This window comes from Apis mellifera, linkage group LG11, assembly GCF_003254395.2.
Source record: "Apis mellifera strain DH4 linkage group LG11, Amel_HAv3.1, whole genome shotgun sequence".
Classification (NCBI taxonomy): Eukaryota; Metazoa; Arthropoda; class Insecta; order Hymenoptera; family Apidae; genus Apis; species Apis mellifera.
In genome coordinates, this window is record NC_037648.1 from 13,079,827 (window position 1) to 13,102,241 (window position 22,415).

Consider the following 22,415-nt stretch of genomic DNA (forward strand, 5'->3'; position numbering starts at 1 on the left):
AAATTATTAGAAACAACAAAATTTTTTAACAAAATAAAAAACAAGCTAAAAACAACAAAATTGTTGAACAAAATAAAAAGAAACAAACTAAAAATAATAAAATTTTAATCCCGCCTCATCAATTTTCTCCACAGCGATAAATAATTGAATTTGATTGAAAAAAATTAATATAATTCGAGTTAATTAGTTCGATACTCCTCGATGATATTTCTTCGCTCGTTCGCGAGTCTCTGATATTTGCGTAAGCGAAAATAGGAACGCGAGCCGTCCCTTCGTCGCGTTCCAACGTTGGTTATAACAACCTTTAAATAGTGTCACGATTGTTTCGTAATTAATTAAAAATTGGCACGGGTGGCAAGGCAGGCCGAAAATAAAGCCGCCCGTGGAACGCGCCAATCGCGTAAATCACAACAAAAAAACCGCAGACGGTCCGCCAATCGTTACCCCCCCCCCCCCCCCTCCAAACCATGGAGAGATTCGCTATTGGAGAGATCCCTCGTCCATCCTCCTCTTGGCCACGCTTCAAAATCGATTATAACCTCGATCTTTACGATTCTCGATCACTCGATAATTCGGAAGGATGGATCGATTACTTGGAATTATTCTTTCTATATCTTTATCTATGTGTTTTTTCTTTTTTTATTTTACTTGGAGAGATCGTCCATCCTCCTCTTGGCCACGCTTCAAAATCGATTATAGCCGATCGAGATCTTTACGATTCTCGATCATTCGATCTTTCGGAAAGATGGATCGATTACTTGGAATTATTGTTTCTATATATTTATTTACGCGTTGTTTCTTCTTTTATTTTACTTGAGAAATGGAGAGATCGCTATTGGAAAGATCGTCCATCCTCCTCTTGGCCACCCTTCAAAATCGATTAGCCTCGATAATTCAGAAGGATGGATCGATTATTATATTATTATATTGTTTATATTTATCTACGCGTTGTTTCTTTTTTTATTTTACTTGAGAAATGGAGAGATCGTTCATCTTTTTTGCCACGCTTCAAAATCGATTAGCCTCGATCTTTCGATTAGTCGATAATTCAGAAGAATGGATTGATTATTTGGAATTATTGTTTCTATATCTTTATCTACGTGTTCTTTTTTTATTTTACTTGGAGAAATCGTCCATCCTTCTCTTAGCCACGCTTTAAAATCGATTAGCCTCGATCTTTCGATTCTCGATAATTCAGAAGGATGGATCGATTATTATATTATTATTGTTTATATTTATCTACGCGTTGTTTCTTCTTTTATTTTACTTGAGAAATGGAGAGATCGCTATTGGAGAGATCGTTTATCTTTTTGGCCACGGTTCAAAATCGATTATAGCCTCGATCTTTACGATTCTCGATCACTCGATAATTCGGAAGGATGGATCGATTACTTGGAATTATTCTTTCTATATATTTATTTACGCGTTCTTTCTTTTTTTATTTTACTTGGAGAGATCGTCCATCCTTCTCTTGGTCACGCTTCAAAATCGATTAGCCTCGATCTTTCGATCACTCGATAATTCGGAAGGATGGATCGATTATTTGAAATTATTCTTTCTATATATTTATCTACGCGTTTTTATCCGAGAAATAAACGCTTGGAGGCTTTCACGAATTGGTCTCTGGGAATTATAATCGGTTTGGTGATATAATGATGTGATATTTCGACACGTGGTTGCTCGCACGCGATACGCGAATTTTCGGGGAAATTGGACGCAAGCGATTACCGCATTATCCTTGTTTATCGTTGTTTTAATCGGCGAAAATGATGAATAATTCCCCCTCTCGGAAAGTTATAATAAGTTTGAAACGATTATCCATAATGCTGCCACTAATTAATTATCCCCCTTTTATCGAATTTAATATTTTCCGTGAATCGATGAAATTTCTTTCTTTCAAGTCGAGTCTTCTCGACATTCGAATCGAAACGAGAGAATAAAATAAACGAATTGATGAACAATAATATATAAAATAAACTTTTAACAAAAAGACTAAATTTCATCCTCGTTTGATTATCGTAAACGAGACACGAATCTTCTTTTTTCCATTCTTTCTGAAAGAGAGAAGAACGAAAAGAATTTTCATAGAAGAATTTTCATAGATAAAATTGTATCCAAAGTTTGGTTTCATCCGGAAAACTCGCCATTTCCGGCGTCGCAATGTTGATCAACATTCTTTTTTCTCGATCGAAGTCAAAGGATTCCTTTTCTTTGCTATTACATAGATCATATTGAAATCATTTTTGATCATATTGAATATCGAAGAGGATTCGATGTACTATCTTTGGAAATTTAAGATGGATATAATTTAAAAGAAGGAAGGATTGTTGCAGTCTGAAAATATTATAAGAAACTATTCGAGGAACTGAAAACTTGGAATTTTATTTCACGTTGCATATATTTAAATTCTTTTATTTATAATTATATTTAAATTCAACAATTACAAAGAAAACTATATCCCCAATATTAATTAAATTAATTAAATTCAAAGAAAAATCTTCAAAGGTGGCTGACCAATGAATTTCGAAGATGAATTTTAAAATCGTCCAAATCTATTAAAAAAGAAGAAGAAGAAGAAAAGGGATCGTTAACTCAATCCTCCCCTCGAATATTTTCTATTGATCGAACCAGCGATGCTTAATCAACCGTGTTCGAATTAATTAGGAGGTCCATCCGCGAACAAGGTTTTTTTCTTTAAAGAAGGGAAAGATTCTCTCGGTAAAGAGGGAGGTCTAACCTCGACGACGACGACACACCCTCTTCACAAGCCACTTCACAAATTGCAGGGTAATATTTCCCTTCCTCGGTGAAAAGGGAAAGCACTTCTTTTAATTTTCACCCACGATAGACAGCTTTTCTTTCTTCCGTTCCGGCCCGGCGAGCCGATCGAACCGCTTCCGTTTCGTTAATTAAAAAATCATTTCAATTGCGAGAATCTCTCTCCCCCTCCCTCTCTCTCTATCTCTCTCTCTCTCTCTCTCTCTCTCTCTCTCTCTATCTATCTATCTATCTATCTATCTATCTATCTATTTATCTATCTATCTATCTATTTTTCTCTCTCTATCTATCTATCTCTATCTATTTCTCTCTCTTTCTCTCTATCTCTCTCTCTCTTTCTCTCTATCTATCTATCTATCTATCTATCTATCTCTATCTATCTATCTCTCTCTCTCTTTCTCTCTATCTATTTATTTATTTGTCTGTCTGTCTCTTTCTATGCTTTCTCTAAGAACGGATAAGATTATTAAAACGCTGTTATATTTTTCCTCGAATTATTATTATTATATTTTTGAAAAATGTTCGTTTCGAGGAGGAAAAAGAAAAAAAAAAAATCTCCTGATCTCGAATTACTTGTTCATCTCGTCTCACTCGTTTCATCGATAATAATTTAATTCATCGTGTTCCAATCTTATGAATCGATCATCGATTACTGATCTCGAATTACTTGTTCATCTCGTCACTCGTTTCATCGATGATAATTTAATTCATTATATTCCAATCTCATAAATCGATCCCTTCCAATATTATTTATATAATAACGATTCCTTATAATATTATTTATACTTCCAATAGAAAATATGAAGAAAATTCGATAAACTCTTCTTCAACAAAGAAGAAAATAACGAGAGAGAGAATTTTTAAGCCAAATACGATATATTTCTCATAAAATAAATGTATGGCGAAATGTATGGACGAAAGTGGAATCGAGGAAAAAATCTAAGGGGTAAGAAGCCTCCTCCTCCTCCTCCCCCGAATTCCAAGCCAATCGACGGGGGAATTGCGCGGCCAGGAATTACCCAGAAGAGAAACCAATCGGCTCCTTTCCTCCCTCGATCGTAAACACAGCATTCACCCTCTTTCGGTGAATTAAGCCGGAGGGATCCTAAACCAGGAATTCGGTCGGATGATTGCGAATCACGAAAAGGAGGAGGAGGATTTTGTCGAGTCGAGGAAAAAGAAAACAACTTTTGGATCGATCCTCTTCCTCTCTGCCTTTTTAGAGGAAAGAGGAGAGGATTTTAAAAGATGTATAAATATCTTGATCGATTCTTAATCTTCTCGTGAGAATAAAAAATTCGAACGTATTTTTCGAAGGATGCAAATAATCTATCCCTGAAATATAATCGTTCAGAGCAACCTGGATGCCTTGGAAACCTTGTAAGAGGCAATTTTCAAACAAATGAGGAGAGGATTTTAAAAGGTGTATAAATATCTTGATCGATTCTTAATCTTCTCGTGAGAATAAAAAACTCGAAGATATTTTTCGAAGGATGCAAATAATCTATCCCTGAAATACAATCATGCAGAGCAACTTCGAATACTTTGGAAACCTTGTAAGAGGCAATTTTCGAACAAATCGAGAAAAGGATGCGGCGACGAAAAAGCAAAGGATAGAAAAATCCGAGAGATCTCAATTTCTTTCTTTGTCAAAGAAATCTTGTATAAACATAGAAGAAGAAAAAAAAAATTCTTCTCAAAATGGAAAATACCTTCGATCATTATCGCTCAACCCTTAAAACGATGCTTAAAAATCGTCTCGAACGATGTTCCTCGAGAGAACGTTCCACTTTCTCGAACGGAAAATATTTCAAAGGAAGGGGAGGAAAATCGAAGAAGAGGATCGAGCAGCGAAATCGAGCACGATTTCCAACGTTAAGAGCGGAGGAAAGAGAGGGAGGGAGGGCCACCCTCGAGAAAATAAAGGGTACGAGAGAGAGAGAGAGAGAGAAGGCTTTAGGGCCAGAACACTACTCGAGAACGAGGATCTGGATTACGCGCGGGTGGAGTGAAACGTGCCAAGAGGCGCGAAAACGTCGACGCCGGTGGTGGTGGGGAAGGGGATTCCAAAGCTTCTTCCAAGCCTGAAGATCGTCGTCGATGATGAGGACGGAAGGTTTCGCGGTCGGAAGCTCGTGGAAAGAGAGGGGAGAGAAAGGGATCGTCGAGGAGACAATGCGTCGTCCTCCATCGAGACGCCAGTTTTAAGCCTCCTCTCCCCCTCTCTCTTTCTCTCCTCGAGGAAACTGGCCAAGTTTCTCTTTCGAGCGCGGGAAGGGAAGGGAAAACGCTTTTCGCCATCAACGATGTTTCCGAACTTCTTTTTTCTTTCTTCTTTCTTCTTGACGAGAAGTCGGATTTAGTGTCTCTTTTTCGAAGAAAAAAAGTTTATTATAGGATAATTTTTCGAGAATTCCAGAGAATTCTTCCGAGGGGAAAAAATATAATAATAATATAATAATTATAATATAATAACAATATAATATAATAATAATATAATATAATAAAAATATAATAACATAAAAATAAAATACCGTTATATTATACTGTTATTAATATAATAATATAATATAATAAAATAATATATTATAATATAATATAATAATAATATAATAATATAATAAAAATATAATAATATAAAAATAAAATACCGTTTTTTCGAACAGATGATAAATTCTCCCAGGGAAGAGGGAAGATTTGAAACTTTTGGAGAAGGTAGAAAAACGTTTGGTCCGGGGAATAGAGTGGGAACTTGATAACTCAACTCGATGGAAAGTTTCCGTTACCGTAATATTTCGAAGAGAGGAGTAACGAATTCGAAAGAGAGAGATTCGTTAAAAAAATATCCCTCGCAACAGCAACCGAACAATATCGAATGAAAATAAATCCGATATTTTGCGCTCGACACGATGCATCCGCGAAATTCATCTGCGATAATTCCGTATTGAATTATTATAAAATAATTCGAACGAAAAAGTAAGGAGAAAAGAAATAGTGAAAGTAAAATCGAAATTGGAATCTTATTTTCTCCTTTCAAGAATCTCCTCCTCACTTTCGACTCCGTAATTATCGAAAGTACTGTTCGATAAGCGAGAGAGAGAGAGAGAGAGAAAGAGAGAGAGAGAGAGAGAGAGAGAGAGAGAGAGAGAGAGAGAGAGAGAGAGAGAGAGACAAAGAGAGAGAATGAAAAGAGAGAGGATGGAAAAAGAGAGAGAATGGAGAGAAAGAGATAAAAAGAGAGAATGGAAAGAAAGAGAGAGAATGGAGAAAGAGACAAAGAGAGAGAATGGAGAGAATGGACAAAGAGAGAATAGAGAAAATGGAGAAAGAGATAAAGAGAGAGAATAGAGAGAATGGAGAAAGATACAAAGAGAGAGAATAGAGAGAATGGAGAAAGATACAAGAGAGAGAATAGAGAGAATGGAGAAAGAGACAAAGAGAGAGAATAGAGAGAATGAAGGAGACAAAGAGAGAGAATGGAGAAAGAGACAAAGAAAGAGAATGGAGAGAATGGAGAAAGAGACAAAGAGAGAGAATGGAGAGAATGGAGAAAGAGACAAAGAAAAAGAATAGAAAGAGAGAATAGAGAGAGAATGGAGAGAATAGAGAAAAATACAAAGAGAGAAAATAGAGAGAATGGAGAGACAAAGAGAGAGAGAGAAAGTGTGGAAAAAGAGAATAGAGAGAGAAAGAGAAAGAAACAAAGAGAAAGAGAGAATGGAGAAAGAGACAAAGATAGAGAGAGAGAGAATGGAGAGAGAGAGGGATACGATACACGCGAAAATTTCTCTTGTTCGACGATTGGTGTGTACCGGAAGATATATCTCGCAGTACGGGAGGACCAATGTTTTATGGAGCTGCGGAATTTACTGGCGGCCGTTTTACCAGAAACGTTTCTGGGTCTGGCGAATTGCTCTGCAGGGGTTTCTACGTTTCGCTTGGTATCGAAGTTTCATAGATATTACGATGGTCGAATGATTTTTTACAATTCTCCTCCCCCTCTATATGTATATAAAATTGAAATACAAGATCTGGCTACATAAAAATGTAACCCCAATTTATTCGATCATTGTTAAACTAAACACTCTGGCTCTATTAACTCGGACAGGTTAGGTTAGTTTTAACAAATAGCGAGTAATAGCGACGACAGAGGAGCAAGAGGGTTATTATTATTGGAAGAAACTAACTTCGATTAAATGGAAACTATCTCAAACTTTCCACGACGTTCCAAAATCTGAAACACGATCGATTACGCGTTTACCTCGAGCGAAGAACGCGTCGAGAGGCTCATCTGGCGGGTTGGAGACCAGTTTGAGCCCCATCTGCCCTCGAAACGAAAATTCGCCAGAAGCTAGAGCTCCGCTTCCCTATAATTACGCCGCGTGTCCATCGATTACACCGGATAATTGTCCTCCATTAACCTAACCTGATACGATGGAGGAAATAAGAGACGTATCCTTGCGATATATTCTTTCGAATAAAGGGTATCGCTTTTTCCTTTCTTTCTTTTTTTTTGCGTCGAGGATCATCGATGCATAATTCAGGAGGAGGAAGAAGAGGAGGAGGAGGAGGAGGAGAAACAATGCGGTTGTCGAGCGTATTTCGCTCCCCTTGTTTTATTCTCTTCCTATTTTTTGTAATCTCGGCCAATGTTCGTAAAATCGGCGAACCAAGGAGACGAAATCTCTCGATTTCCTTTTAATGCGTGTTTTATCCAAGTATCTTTTGATATTAAAGAAAGAAAAGAAGATAGAAAAATACATAACGAATTTACGTAACGTTTTATTATTAAAATTTTCCGCCATTCTGATTAATAATCAGCGAAGGAGACGAAATTTTGAAATAAAATTAGGTTCAATATATATATATCTGATTTCTTTTTAATACGTGTTTTATCTTTTGATATTGAAGAAAGAAAAAAGAAAAGAAAGAGAAATGAAAAATAACTATTCTTGAACACTGAATCTCACTTTTTACGAATTAAAATTTAAAATTAAATCTTTAAATTAAATTTAAATTTTAAACTTAACGCTTGATTATTAAAATTTATTATCACTTTTTTATCCTATCCTCTCCCCATTTTCCGCCATTTTGATTGACATCAATCGGCGGAGGAGACGAAATTTCGAAATAAAATTAGGTCTAATATATCTTTTTATCCCGATTTCTTTTTAATAAAAGTCACATTTGATTACATTTTTATCCAAATATCTTTTGATATTGAAAAAAGAAAAGAAAGTAGAAACGAATTAATATTAATAACGAATTTATATAACATTTGATTATTAAAATTTACTATCACTTTTTTACCCTATCCTTTCCCCAAATTAGGTCCAATATATCCTTTTATTCCAATTTCTTTTTAATACATGTTTAAAAGTCATTACTTTATCCAAATATCTTTTGATATTGAAGAAAGAAAAAAGAAAAGAAGGAGAAACGAAAAATAACTATTCTCCAACACCGAATCTCACTCTTTACGTAATTAAATTTAGTGATGCATTAAAATTATTATCTAAAGAGTGATTTTTTTTCAATTATTCTAATTTATTTATTTATAGACCAATATTAATATTTTTTTCATCTTTAGTTACATGAATTTTATATCCTTGATTTAAATCAATATATTTTATAGAATTTAGAATTTTATTTATATTATTAGTTTTGGGATTTTAAGAGTTTATCCAGTATTATTTGTTGGATGAATTTCTAATTGTAATTATACAATTTTAGGATCTATATGAATAATTTATTTTTTTTAGTTTCTAGGTTAATAATATTAGAATTTGAAAGATTGATTGTTAAAATTTACTATCAATTACTTCGAACAACGCAGATCAATCTACGTTAATAAAACGAATGCGAAGCAGATGAGATTGGAAGGCGGTTCGTCGAGAATGACGCGTGAATGGGAACGAATGTTTGTTTCAGAGAGGGGAAAACGAAATTTACACGGCGTGGGCCGATTCGAGGACCACGTTTTGCCCGTCCAAATTTTGTTGATCGATAATGAATGCCCGCTGCAAGATCGTGCGCTTATACAAGGGGCAAACAAAGACTCGAGTAGTATCTGGAATGTACTCCCCTGAACCGGCTATGCAATTAACACCCTTCCACGGGGAGGGAGGGGACATTGTTAACGCGCCTATCCAGATTGTTCGGGGATGATAAATGCGGAAACGTCTGGAACATCACACACGCTGCTCAACAATTCTCCGTAATAACATGCGTGCAGATTCACGAGAAGAGATATTAACGTGTTGTATTAACTTTTCGAATTAATTGCAAGAAAAAAAAAAAAAAGAAAGAAAAAAGGAAAAACTACGATCGTGCAATTTAATTTACATTAAATGCTATATTTTAATTAATTAACCTGTGAGAGAAGGGGATGATGAAATGGGAATAAAATAGAAGGGATTGTAAAAATTAATGATAATTAAAGAGGATGAAACGAATAAAATAAAGAATTTGGAATAAAAAATTGAAGAATACAAGAAGAATATAAATAATAGTGTTATCATTAAATCTATATATCTAATTCTATAAATAATAATTATAGAAAAAATTATTCTAACTAAAAAAATAAATATTAATGACTTATAATCAATTAATAAAATTAAAAATTAAACTTTATTGAATTAAATGTATAAATATTTCACTCAAAAAAAAATTCCTTATTTAAATATAAAAAATATAATGTTATTAACATTATTAAAAACGTAAATCCAGATAATAAAATTCCACAAACTATTATTTTAATAATGATTTAAAATAAATCTATTTTATATCATTGATCCCACAAATCAATATTTTTAACTTAAACTATTTAAATCTAATTTATATAACTTTAATTTAAATAAAATAAAGTTTTAAAAATATTAAATTTAAAGGAATTCAATGTATTAATAACACAAAATATTCAACTAAAATTCCATTTTTAATTTTAAACGTAATAGAAATTTTTCCATGATTAATAAATATAAATAAATAAATTGAATAAATAAATCTAAATAAACAATATATTATTAAAATTACTATTATAAATTTCAATCATGAAATTCAGCACTTAATTGTGCTAGATTGTTACTTTAAAAAAGTTATTAATTTAATTTTCCTTTCAACTTGAAAAATTTTATACAATTGAAAAAGAGAGTTACTAACGTGAAGGAAGAGAGAAAAAAAACTGCAATTATTCACTTAGGAAGAGTGAAAAAAAATTACATATACTTTTATAAACAGTTAAATGGCAATTATGCAAAGAGAGGAGAAAAGAAAAAGCGTCACGAAAGGGCACAGAATAAACTACTTTCTGCTGCGATAAATCCTCGATACCGGTCTAATGACACTCTTTCGAATTACACTTCCGGAAAGGCAGTCACCGTTTCCTGGTATCAATTAAGAATTATATCGCGTTCCGTGTATCGGTTATCAACGATCTATTCGCGGTACGAATCGAAAGGGGGCGGCGGGCGTTCAGATCGTCGCGATTTCTTTTCATGCAAATCGCGAATCAATGTTTCACCACACATTTTTTTCTAACGAACTCTCGTTTTCAATTTTATTTTCATTCGACTCCCTTTTTGGAGAAAGAAAAAAGGGTGGGATTCGTGAAAATTTATTCCAGGGTTTGAAATGTATTCGGCGATCCTTTGAAAGGGTCGAGAAAAAAAAAAAAAAAGAAACGACATTCGAAATGTCCCACTTCTCTCCGATGATTATCGGCTTCCAAGTTTTGGACGTTGAAGAGTAATATCTCTCAAGAGGATTATTACGGATTTAAAAAGATTATCGTTCGACAATTCTCTTTAACCGTTGATCCCAATTTACGAAAAGCGATATTTTAAAGCGTTATTCGAGACAGTTTTATATAAAAATCTATCTTATTTTACGTTTTACAGTAAATACAAGAGAAAATTGCAACGATTCTTTAGCTTGATCAATGTAACGTGTGATCAGAGTTGAGAGAAAAGAATTGATAAGAGAGCGTCCTTGGCGAAAGGCGTGGAGACCCCGTAGCGGGGTCGCCGTGCACGGACTCTTCTCTCCCGCAAGTAGTATAACTCGATACGCAATCGGACGAGTTGCAACTTCTTCTCGTAAAGAAGAAACTGATTCGAATCTCTGCGTTACACACCTTTGCCAATTGAAAATTCCAACTTCCAAGCTTTATAGAATTTTAACAAGGAAAAATACTTGGATAATCGATGTATAACTTTCCTTACAACTCGCGCAATTTTATAATTCATAAACGTATATTCGTTGAAGAACGAGGAGAGATAACACGCTTTCGACCAACGATCACGATCCTAGCACATTTAAAGCACGTACAAATAGGGGCGGCTCTCGTAACGAAAGTGTCGAACGATCGATTAAACACGCTCCGCGGCCAATTTCGGAGGCAAATGTGTCCACGATCCAGCCCTCCTCTCCTCGGTTTGAAAATCATGCATAAAACGGTGTATAAGCAGCCAAACGGGGGGATAATAGTCCCTGCCTGCAAAATTCATGGGCAGCCTGCGCGAAATATCATTAAATATTTGCGCATCGCTCGTTATCGAGTGTGCGCTTTTGCGAATCACGAATCACGAGGTCGGCAAATGAAAATTTTCCATAATCTTCCGTTGATCACTTTGCTTACTCTAAAGGGTAATAATATTTTTCACGAATTTCCTCCCCTCGAATATTCAATCGATTCGAGAGACGTGAAAAATTTACTCGAAATTACGTTCTATTCGATCCCTTTGTGCGATTATGAGCTATTTTTAGATATTAATTTATATTGGATTGACAATTAAGTAATTGCGGATTTTTTTTAGAAAATCAAAGACAATTTTTCCATGGAACTAAATAACTTTATTCCGCAATGCGTTGTCTATTTTGATCAATGACCTTTTGCCATCTTTCAGGCAGCATCGTAATCCCACGTTCATAAAACTTGTGTTTTTATTAGCAAAAAACTGAATCAGGTACGATTTGATATCATCATCGTTATTGAAATTTTTACCATTCAAGGAGTTTTGTAAAGATCGAGACAAAAAGTAATCGGAAAGTAATCCCAACCAAGCTCCAATAATTTTTGCCGAGTGACCAAAGATGCGTGTGGCCTTGCATCGTCACGATGGAATGCAACACCTTTTCGATTTGTCAATTCGGGCCGCTTTTCTTCAACCGCATCGTTTAATTTCGTCAGTTGTTCAATGTGGACAACAGAATCGATCGTTCGGTTGGGTGGTAAGAGTTCAAAATAGACAATTCCTTTGCAATCCCACCAAACTGATAACAAAACCTTCTTTCGACGAATACCAGCTTTTGATGTTGTTCGAGCTGGTTCACATGGCCTGCTTCACCATCTTTTCCGCTTGATATTGTTGCAAACAACCCATTTTTCATCGCCAGTTATCGGTCGTTTTAAAAATGGATCATTTTCATTACGTTTCTTTAGCAAATCGCAGCTGTCAATGCGTTGCGTTGAATGCTTTTCTTTCAGTTCGCGAGGAACCCATGTATCGAGTTTTCGAACATAGCCAAGTTGTTTTAAGTGGTTTTCAATGCATGTACATGCGATACATGAAACTTCTCTGCAATCTCACGTGTTGTACTGTGACGATCCGAATCGATTATTGCTTTGATTAGGTCGTCATCAACTTCAACTGAAATCCGCAATTACTTAGTTGCCAACCCAATAGATAGATAGATATATAGATTTATTTATAGATCTTTAATCCGTTTCACATTCTGAGATCACGATAAATAACGATAGTTTTAGAAAAAGATATCATCTCCAAATTCTTTCCTCTTCTACTTCTCGAGTCGCTGCATTATTCAACCCTGTTTAATATTGGATTTTAGCGTGTCCACCGTGAGAGAACACATGCAGAACACAGCCTTTATCGGATCGAAGCCGGCCGATATCTGTGGAAACGAACGGTTTTCCGTATTCACGCGCCGAGTATCGTGTAATAAGCTCGATCCAGTCGTAAAACCTTTGGATGAACGAGGGTTCTGGTATGATAGTAGATGAATTTAACGTTTCATTTACGTTTCTTTCTTCCTTTTTTTCTTTTTTAGGATTGAGCCAGCCAGGATGTGGGGAGAAATTATTCATCAGTAAATTAATCTTGCAAATAGAATCTCGTGGAATATTACGCGCGTAATACGTGAATCGAATTTCTTTTCAAATTTCGACGGATGATGTTGAATAAATACGCTGCGTCATTTTTGAAACCGGGATAGGAATAGAATGGAAAATTATCCGCCATTATTCTCTAATGTAAAGAAGGGAGGGAAATTTAATTTTAATTGAATTTCAAATTTTTTTTCAAATCGAATCTCACGAATACGTGTAATTGAATTCGAGGAAGTAAGGAAAAAAAAATTGGAGAGGTCACGAAGGTCGGGCAAACTGTATCTGTATACTCGAATGAACTTATATCATTTCGAAACTAGGAATATTTTATTTCGTCGAATACCGGCCGAACACGATGGAATTTAAATAAATATCGAATTACACAAACCTATAACATTTATTCGAATTCCATGTACACTTTAAGGACAAAGTATAAATAAATAAATAAATAAATAAAATAAAATAAAAAAACATTCTATCTTTACTGTTTTCGAAAAAAAAAAAATTTGTTTGCTCGCGAAAAATGAAACAAGAAAAATAAAAACAGCAAGTTATGTATCGATAAAACGAAGATGAAATGGAGGTATTCCGCATTTATCAATTAAAAGAAAATAAATGAATGGAAATAAAAACAAATGTTACACGGGTAAAATAAATATGGACGAAATGGAGCAACTTTTTTTTTTTAACCGAAATTTCGTTTAGATGAAAAAACGTTGGACGCGTTAATAAATAAATTAAAATCGAAATTTCCAATTTCGATACCTTCTTCTTTAAGCAACAACTTCAACTTCATCATCGATCTTCACGATGTAAATATTAACATTGATTAAATTTATTCCAATAATAGTTTCAATAACAAATATTAATACGTGATCGTTAATTTACTCAATTATTAATAGATTGTACATCGCTTTATGCTAACAAATATTATTCTCTAAAAAAATTACTTGCATGCTCAACAATTTTCAATTCTTTCTATTTTATTAATTATCTTGTACACATTGGATAAATTTAATATTCAAGATTTTAATTTTACATTTTATAATAAATATCAAATATATACATTTTTTAATCTTAATATTTAATCATTCAATATATCCAATTTTACTAGCATTTATTATTAAACCGAGTTCTATCCTTTTAATATTCACAAGAATATTAATAATTTGAAATTGTTTAATTATCTCTAAAACGTATCTTAGATGATAAAGATAATAAATATATATTTCACAGTCTATTTTCACTTATGCTCTTAATTATAAATCTGTCACTCTTTCTAATACTAAATTTTATTTATTACTTGCATGCTCAACAATTTTCAATTCTTTCTATTTTATTCTGCTATTAAATTTAAACAAAAATATATTTATTTTATTAATTGGATAAATTTAATATTCAAGATTTTAATTTTACACTTTATAATAAATATCAAATATATACATTTTTTAATCTTAATATTTAATCATTTAATATATTCAATTTTTTATTCACAAGAATATTAATAATTTGAAATTGCTTAGTTATCCTAAAACATATCTTCTTAAAAATAAATTTTTTATTTTTACAAAAATAATTTTTTAGATAATAAAGATAATAAATTATTTCACAGTCTATTTTCACTTATACTCTTTTTATTTTTTTTATTTTATTCTACTATTAAATTTAAACAAAAATATATTTATTTTATTAATTATTTTATACACATTAGACAAATTTAATATTCAAGATTTTAATTTTACATTTTATAATAAATATCAAATATACATTTTTTAATCTTAATATTTAATCATTCAATATATCCAATTTTACTAGCATTTATTATTAAACCAAGTTCTATCCTTTTTAATATTCACAAGGATATTAATAATTTGAAATTGCTTAATTATCTCTAAAACTTATCTTAGATGATATCTTAGATGATAAAGATATATTTCACAGTCTATTTTCACTTATGCTCAACAATTTTCAATTCTTTCTATTTTATTCTACTATTAAATTTAAACAAAAATATATTTATTTTATTAATTATCTTATACACATTAGACAAATTTAATATTCAAGATTTTAATTTTACATTTTATAATAAATATACATTTTTAATCTTAATATTTAATCATTCAATATATCCAATTTTACTAGCATTTATTATTAAGTGAAACTTAATTTTTATAATGGTTACAAATTTATTAAACCGAGTTTTATCCTTTTTAATATTCACAAGGATATTAATAATTTGAAATTGCTTAATTATCTCTAAAACTTATCTTAGATGATATCTTAGATGATAAAGATAATAAATATTTCACAGTCTATTTTCACTCTCACTTATAAACCAGTCGCTCTTCCTAATGCTAAATTTTATTTTAAACCGCGCATCAAGTGATTAAAAAAAAATTTGGCGCGGCTCCCCGGGGTGGACTCCACATACTCCACTCCAGGAGGTGGAATCCGAGTTTATATCCCGCCTCTTATCGGGTTAAGGAGCGGGGAGAGAGAGCGGCGTATCCCTTCGTGTCCAACCGTATCATTACCAGCCGAATCGTCGACCCGTATCTATTATCCATCCGAAGCGTCTCTCTCCCCCACGGAGATCTATCCAAACTTAATCTTATCAGAATTATACACGCAGAGGCCCACCCACGGAATTTACTCGGATCGAGATTAAGGGTATTCGCGTGCGATGCGCGACAGCCCCCCAAAGAACAATAATCCTCTTTAATGAGTAAGAAAAATTCTCTTCAGAGTGAATTGAAAATTCTTCAGTTTGCTGGAAGATTAATAATATAATGATTTGTATATATATATATATATATTCTTTCAAGAATAAATAATGGATAAAAATAAAACGAAAGGTAACGTAATGGGCAATTTACAAGCGACCATTCCCCTCCGTTTTACAATATGGAGAGACTAACTAGCTACTACTCGTGTATAACGATCAAATAAAACAGGGACTTTTTATGATAATAACCATCGACCTCCTTTTTTTTATAATAACTAAATAATCTCCGCCGATATATCGTACCATTTTTATAAGCTTGCACCCTCGAGTATAACGAGTCATATTTGCGTGTACATACAACTGGTTTATTATATACCGCTACTTGAACGAGATGTTCAATGTTTCGAGTATTTTCGAAACAATTCCTCAACGCGTCACAAAGACGTCAAAGCGTTTGGAAATGTAAAAACTGGGATGGAACGGGAGTAAGCCGTTGGAAACTAGCCGCAAAGTCGCGGCGAATCGTAGCCCCGAGGAGGATATGAATCGTGGAACGAAGACGACGTGGTGATGGGCAGAGTTTAGAAAAAAAAAAAGAAGAAGAAAAGAAAGGAAAAAAAATTGGAGAGAAGAAATATTTTTCCTTCTCGAATCGTTTGAGATATAAAGTACAAAAGAAAAAAAAAATATATATATATATATCGAAAAAGAGGGAAGAAAAGTCGATCGATCGACTTCGAATCGTTCCAATTTTATAAATAATACTTTTTCCTCGAACGCGAGGAAAAACTTTGGAATTAAAAGGATTTTATTAAGAGTTTGGAAATAGGAAATAGGAAATTTCTCCGTCACAGTTTCCCCAGTGACAAAAACGCTCGCCTACCCTAGTTCTAGTTTAATAACAGGAAAAGGTTGAGAGAAAGAGTTTCTCTACATCATTGTACTCATGTTACTCGCGGACCGAGTAATAATGGGACGGATGAAAAGGATGATATTTTAAAACCACGGAATCTTTTTTCCACAAGCGTAAATGCGTAATATTTTTTCCAAAATATTATCCATAATATTTTAATAATAAGAACAATCGCTCTATTTTTCAAATCAATTTCTTAAAAAAGATCTCCTACGATTCCAATAACCAAATTTCTCTTTACAAACCTGAATTAAATTAAGATTAAAAGATTCGTTCGAATTTATTCAGATTCTGAATTCTCTTCTGAAAATAAAAACGAAAAAGGAAATATAAAAATTTATGTTGTACGCGAGACACTCGATCCCATCGCTACCATTAAAAGAGATCCTGATGAATCTGTCCATATACAGGGACAAATATACCGAGCCACCTGCTAACCTTCCTCCAACACTTGTGCGAACGCGAGCGAGAGAAGAAGTTTAAAAGGGAGAGAGAGAGCCAAGAAGGCGCGAAGGAGGGGGAGGAGTGGGGGAGGAGTGAAGGAGCGGGACAGACGAAGCAAACGGTGAGCCAAGGATCCCTCCGGCCAATAGCGCGCTCTTGCCTCGTCAAAAAAACTTGAGATAGGATCGGATCTAGATTTGAATCACGTAGTGGCCCCACCCACCCACCCTGCATCCACGCCGTCGTGTCAATCTGGCACGGATAACGGAACGTTCTTCTTCTGGGTTGGTTCTGGGATTTTTGGGAAGTTTGATTTCTGGCTCGACGATTCGAGAGGGTGATAACGGCGATTCCAAGTTAAATTTGTTTTCGAGAGTCGATACGAGGGATTAAAAGCGTTGAAAGAATTGTCGGATGATGATTTCGAAGAAATTGTTAATTATTAATTGGTGTTAAATAATATTGGTAAATAGTAGACAAAGATGGTTTTGATAAGTCTGAGAGTCGTAGGTATTGATTGGCGTGAAACCTTATCGGGAAAAATCCTTGGTTCTTTTAATCTGATCGAATTATACTCTACAATGCTGTTAACGCGCTGGTCAAACTTGTTTATCTTTCTAATAATGCGCATGTAAATGTGCAACCAATCGATACAAATTCTTCCCCTCGAAAGGCTTCCCTCCATTCATCTCGTTAACGATATTCATAAGCCGACACGACAATCCATGCAATTCGCAGATCAAATGAAACTCAAAGCGCCTTTGAAACCCATCGATCCATGCTGCACATCCAAGATACACATCGAGGTTTGATCCTCTTTGTTTTATCCAAGACAAGCAGACAATCGCTTCGTACAAGCAACGTAAAACTACTGGAAAAAAGATGGATATCTTTTAGAATATCGGGAAAAACGTCGAAACAATAGAGACACAATACTTAAAGTATCGATATCCAAGAAGATTACGACGTCACAGTGTGGAAAAAATGCGTGAGCAAAGGAGACACGTACTTGTTGGAATACGACTATATTTATAAAACTACTACGTCATCAAAGAAATGAGAGTAATACAGCTACGAGAGAAGATACATTAATATATATCTATCGTTGGAATATTGGTATAAACCGCGTCCAAGAGACTACGTCACTACGAAACAATGCAAGAGCAATGCAGAACCCGCAAGAGATATATACACTTGTTGGAATATCTATATGACGGTGTTCAAAACTATGTAACTGAAAATGTGTGAGTTACGAGAAAATATGTATATACTATGTTGGAAATATATATATATTTATCGCCAAATTTAAGCCACCGTCATCGAAAGAGATAACGAAACACTACGAGAAAAAAGTTAATTTGAAAAGAATTAACGATTTGTAACGATTGTTTGATTTATAAATTCGTAATTTCGTATTCGAGTGGTTAAGATTAATAATTATACGTAAAAATACGTTAAATATAGTTTCGAAAATATTTCACTGTAACTTCCTAAACGTATCTTTTATTACTAAATGTGGTGTCAAGTTTGTCAACAAAGCGTCACAAAGTGGGGATAGGAGCGCGCTCCTCTTGTCCTTCATCCGTCGCGCGAGACTTTTTTCCACCAAATGTAAACAGTGCACACTCGCCGTAGCATCGATATAACCGTGTTCGAGTCCGCGTCCACCGAAAAATTAGAAAACCGCGAGAGAAAATGCATACTTGTTGGAATAACCGTGGATTCTACATAGTAATAGAAAAAAAAAGAGATATATAATAGAAAAAGAGATAGTGAAACGCTATAGGAGCTACTTGTTGGAATATCGATATAACCGTGTCCAAGAAGACTAGGCTTCATCGAAAGAGTGTTGGGGAGGGGAGAGGAGGGGAGAGAAGATACGAGAAACAGGACTCTGTCGGGGTATCGGTGGCGGTGTCACGAGTCTCCGGTAATGGAATGCGCGTTTCTCGCGTTAAGGGAGAACGTCCATCGAGAGAATTGAAGAGAGAGAGAGAGTGAACGTGTGTAGAGACATCGCGGTTGTGTGCGTGTATATCTGTGTGTGTCTTTCGAGTGGCATTAATAGGTCTTTGTTTCGTTCGAGGAGCAGCTGGAGGATACCCAACCGGCACGTCGTCACCCGTGCGAGTCTATTATTCGAATGTGGAGCAGATATCGGTTGTCGATACGCCGCACCTATAGCTCTAAATATTCGATCGATTTCTCTGCCCCCTCCCTCCCCCACTCTCCTTCTCCGCCTATCCCCACCGCTTCACGATCCTTCTCATCCTCTTTCGCGATCTCCGAGCCAACCACCCGTATTCTTCTTACGTGTGCGCCTTCGTGAGCATGTGCCGCCACGTCTTTCGACTCCCGGCCAACTCTTCCCCCCCCCCTCTTGTTATCGCCGATTCTCGACTGCCGCGAATGGTAATAAACGAAGTTGGACGCGATCGATGCAGGATTGGCCATTCGAGTGGATCTTGACCAATTTTGACGCGAGGATTGAAGGATACTTCTTGGAAATTTCACATTATTGTAAATTGGAATATTACGAATCATCTATTGATTAATTCTTTTTTTTACGTTTATGCCGAAGAAGAAAGTTAGGCAAGATTTTTCTTAAAAAATCAATCATTCTTCTAATTAAATTCCTTTCGAGATTTGAAATATTCTTGGTTACGAAATTGGGAAAATACATTCGAATAATTGGAACGTGACTTACGTTCAAAAATTCTAGGGGATCGTAATAGCCGACTTCAACTATTTTGCAATCTCTTAATGGAAACATCGTGGAGAAGGGTATATACGTCCTATAGACCCGTTCGAAATAGAAGAAGAACGTACTAGGTTTATCGTTCCTTTTTGAATGTAAGATCCGCGAGAAGTCTGGGAAAGTTGGCGAAAACTTTGGTTCCAAGTGGTGGCAGAAGTTATCCTTCCTCCTTCAAACGAAGAAAGAAGATTAAAGGATTCCTCGAGTAGGATAGAAATATTTAGCCACTCGAATCCACCCTTTGATCTATCTAACCGAGAATCCTTGGAAACACCCAATTATGCTAAAACATCGTGCGTGACAATTTTACTCGAGTTTATTTTATTTTCGAAAAGTTATCGCAACAATTATCGAGTAACAACAAAAGAATCTGTGCCGTGAAATTCATCTTTTTTTCTTCTTTTTTTTTCTCTCGAACATCAAAAGAAAATCGTAAAGTAGTATTTTCCAATTTTCCCTTCCAACTTCCACTGGAACGTTCTTCGGCCCTTCGTTATCGACGGATAAACGTTGCCTGCCGCTAATGAGCACGGCCAATCAGCGTTCGTCTATCAAACAATTCCCATGAAATGTCGATAATGCGATGGGAGCGGAGAGAGGGAGCCGCGAGCAACTACTTTAATTACGGTCGAGCGTATTGACGTTCGATAAATGTCGGCTTGTTTCTACTCTATTCGTTTAGAGCGACGCGCGTTTTCGATCGAAATTTCGAAGCGAAAAGTGGCGTCTGTTTCCGAGTCGAACGAAAGCAGAGGACGGACGCAAGTTTGAGGTTAGGTTATCGATTGATTAATCGAGGGAAAGAGAAGTTGTAACCGGCTTTCTTCTGATTAACGATGTACGAACGATGACAGGTTGCCAATTTTACACGAACAATTCGTTTTAACTCGATGATGATTCCAACTTTCAAATTAGAGATTTTGACATCGAGGTTACATTTTCGATTCGAAAACGGAGAGTTATTTATTGCCAGCTACGAATCGCGTTATTTGTAAAGAAAAACGCAGTTTATATCGAGTTTAATTGTATTTATAAAATATCAAGCAGCTTCTCGACGACGGCTGATATTTTTGGCTGGCCTTAACTTGGAAAGATGCAGGGCTTTTATAATTGAAACGGAGACTGCTATCACATCAAATTTTAAAATACCACGCTTTGCAGCGTTCGAGATTATTATTTTACCATAAAACTCGAGTTTCATGATTGGACGAATGAATAAAATTCCTCGATAAAAATCCTTCTCAACGACGAGTTATCGATCGAAAAGGAACGTTTCTGGAGGGGGGAAAAAGAGAAACGTTTTAAACGTTTTCTCCTATCTCGGAAACGATGATACTCGGTTAATCGGTTCATTCGACCTTACGGTAACAGTAACTGCAGCTTTCACGTACCCTCTCCCTCTCCCTCTCTCTCCCTCTCTGTTCGCCAAGAGATAATCGCGGATAATCCAGCGAACGGCCGCGATTCGAACAATGATCCGAGCCGCTGTGTCTCCCCCGGCTTCACAATGCCAACGAAATCGAACGGGGACAAAAGGGGGTCGTCGAGGGTGAGAAGCTCTTTCGACTTCGTGTTTTCGTTTTCGTCGACCCTGGCCCCGGCTTTATCGAGTTATCTTCCCAACTTTTGAAGCCACGCGACTTTTGTACACGGGTTAAAAGGGTGTATTGTGATCGATGACAAAAAATTTTGATTGTCCCCGCCCAGAAATATCCTTTTTTTTCATTCGACGAAGACTTGACGATCCTCTTCTCCTCCTCTTTTTTTGAAATCGGGTAAAAAAGGAAGGGGAGGAGGAAACTCGAATCGTTGACTCGAAATTAATTTCAAGAAGGCACAATTTGAATCATTTCTTCGAACAAATTATGTATCATTTAATGTAAATTTTAGATTTTAGATTTTATAAGATTTAAATTTTAATAATTAATAAATTTCGACTTTTTAAACTAACTCTCGATTATTATTATCTTTAAACGAAAATTAACGACGGTTAATTATTAAGATAATTAAGATTGGAAATCGATGAGCTGCGATTAATTGGCAGTTATTTTTATACAAATGTTATGAAAGATTCGCTCACCATTCTCCACGTAATAGCTCGTCTCGTTGTACCGCTCGTCCGTGAATCCTGGCCTCTTCGCCTTCAACGCTTTCGTCTCTAGCTTCGCCTGGAGAAGAATAAGCTTTAATTGATTAATTTAATCAACAATTTTAAACATCACAGAAATTTTTCCACGATTAATAAATATAAATAAATAAATCTGAATAAACAATACATTATTAAAATTACTATTATAAATTTCAATCATGAAACTATTCCAATTAATAATATTACTTCACTAATCAAATTTAATGAAACTGGAGATCCTATATTAGATGAACATAATATAAATCATAATAATGATATTGAATGATATAAAATTAATTATTCCTTTTTTTAATAAATATTAATCGTCTATTAGTTTGCCTATAAATTACATTAACTAAAAAAAATAAACCTGAAGATAATTAATCCATGAGAAATCATTATTAAATATCCACCAATTAATCTAATTTTAAAAAAAGTTATTATTCTTATAATTAACCCTACATGTACAATTGATGAAATTGGAATAATTGATTTTATATTAAATTGAGATAAAAATTAAGAGATATTAAAATTAAAACTCCA

General features: G+C 34.7%; 1 protein-coding gene across 3 annotated transcripts in view; it reads right to left on the bottom strand.

Moving 5' to 3' along the window:
• The window catches only part of LOC410341 (RNA pseudouridylate synthase domain-containing protein 2), a 165,411-nt gene that overhangs the window by 33,890 nt on the left and 109,106 nt on the right, over positions 1–22,415 (bottom strand). For all 3 annotated transcript variants that reach the window (XM_006566399.3, XM_624653.5, XM_006566401.3), the window contains one exon: positions 21,825–21,912. In XM_006566399.3, coding sequence (XP_006566462.1) covers positions 21,825–21,912 — 88 coding nt within the window. The remainder of the gene's footprint in view (positions 1–21,824; positions 21,913–22,415) is intronic.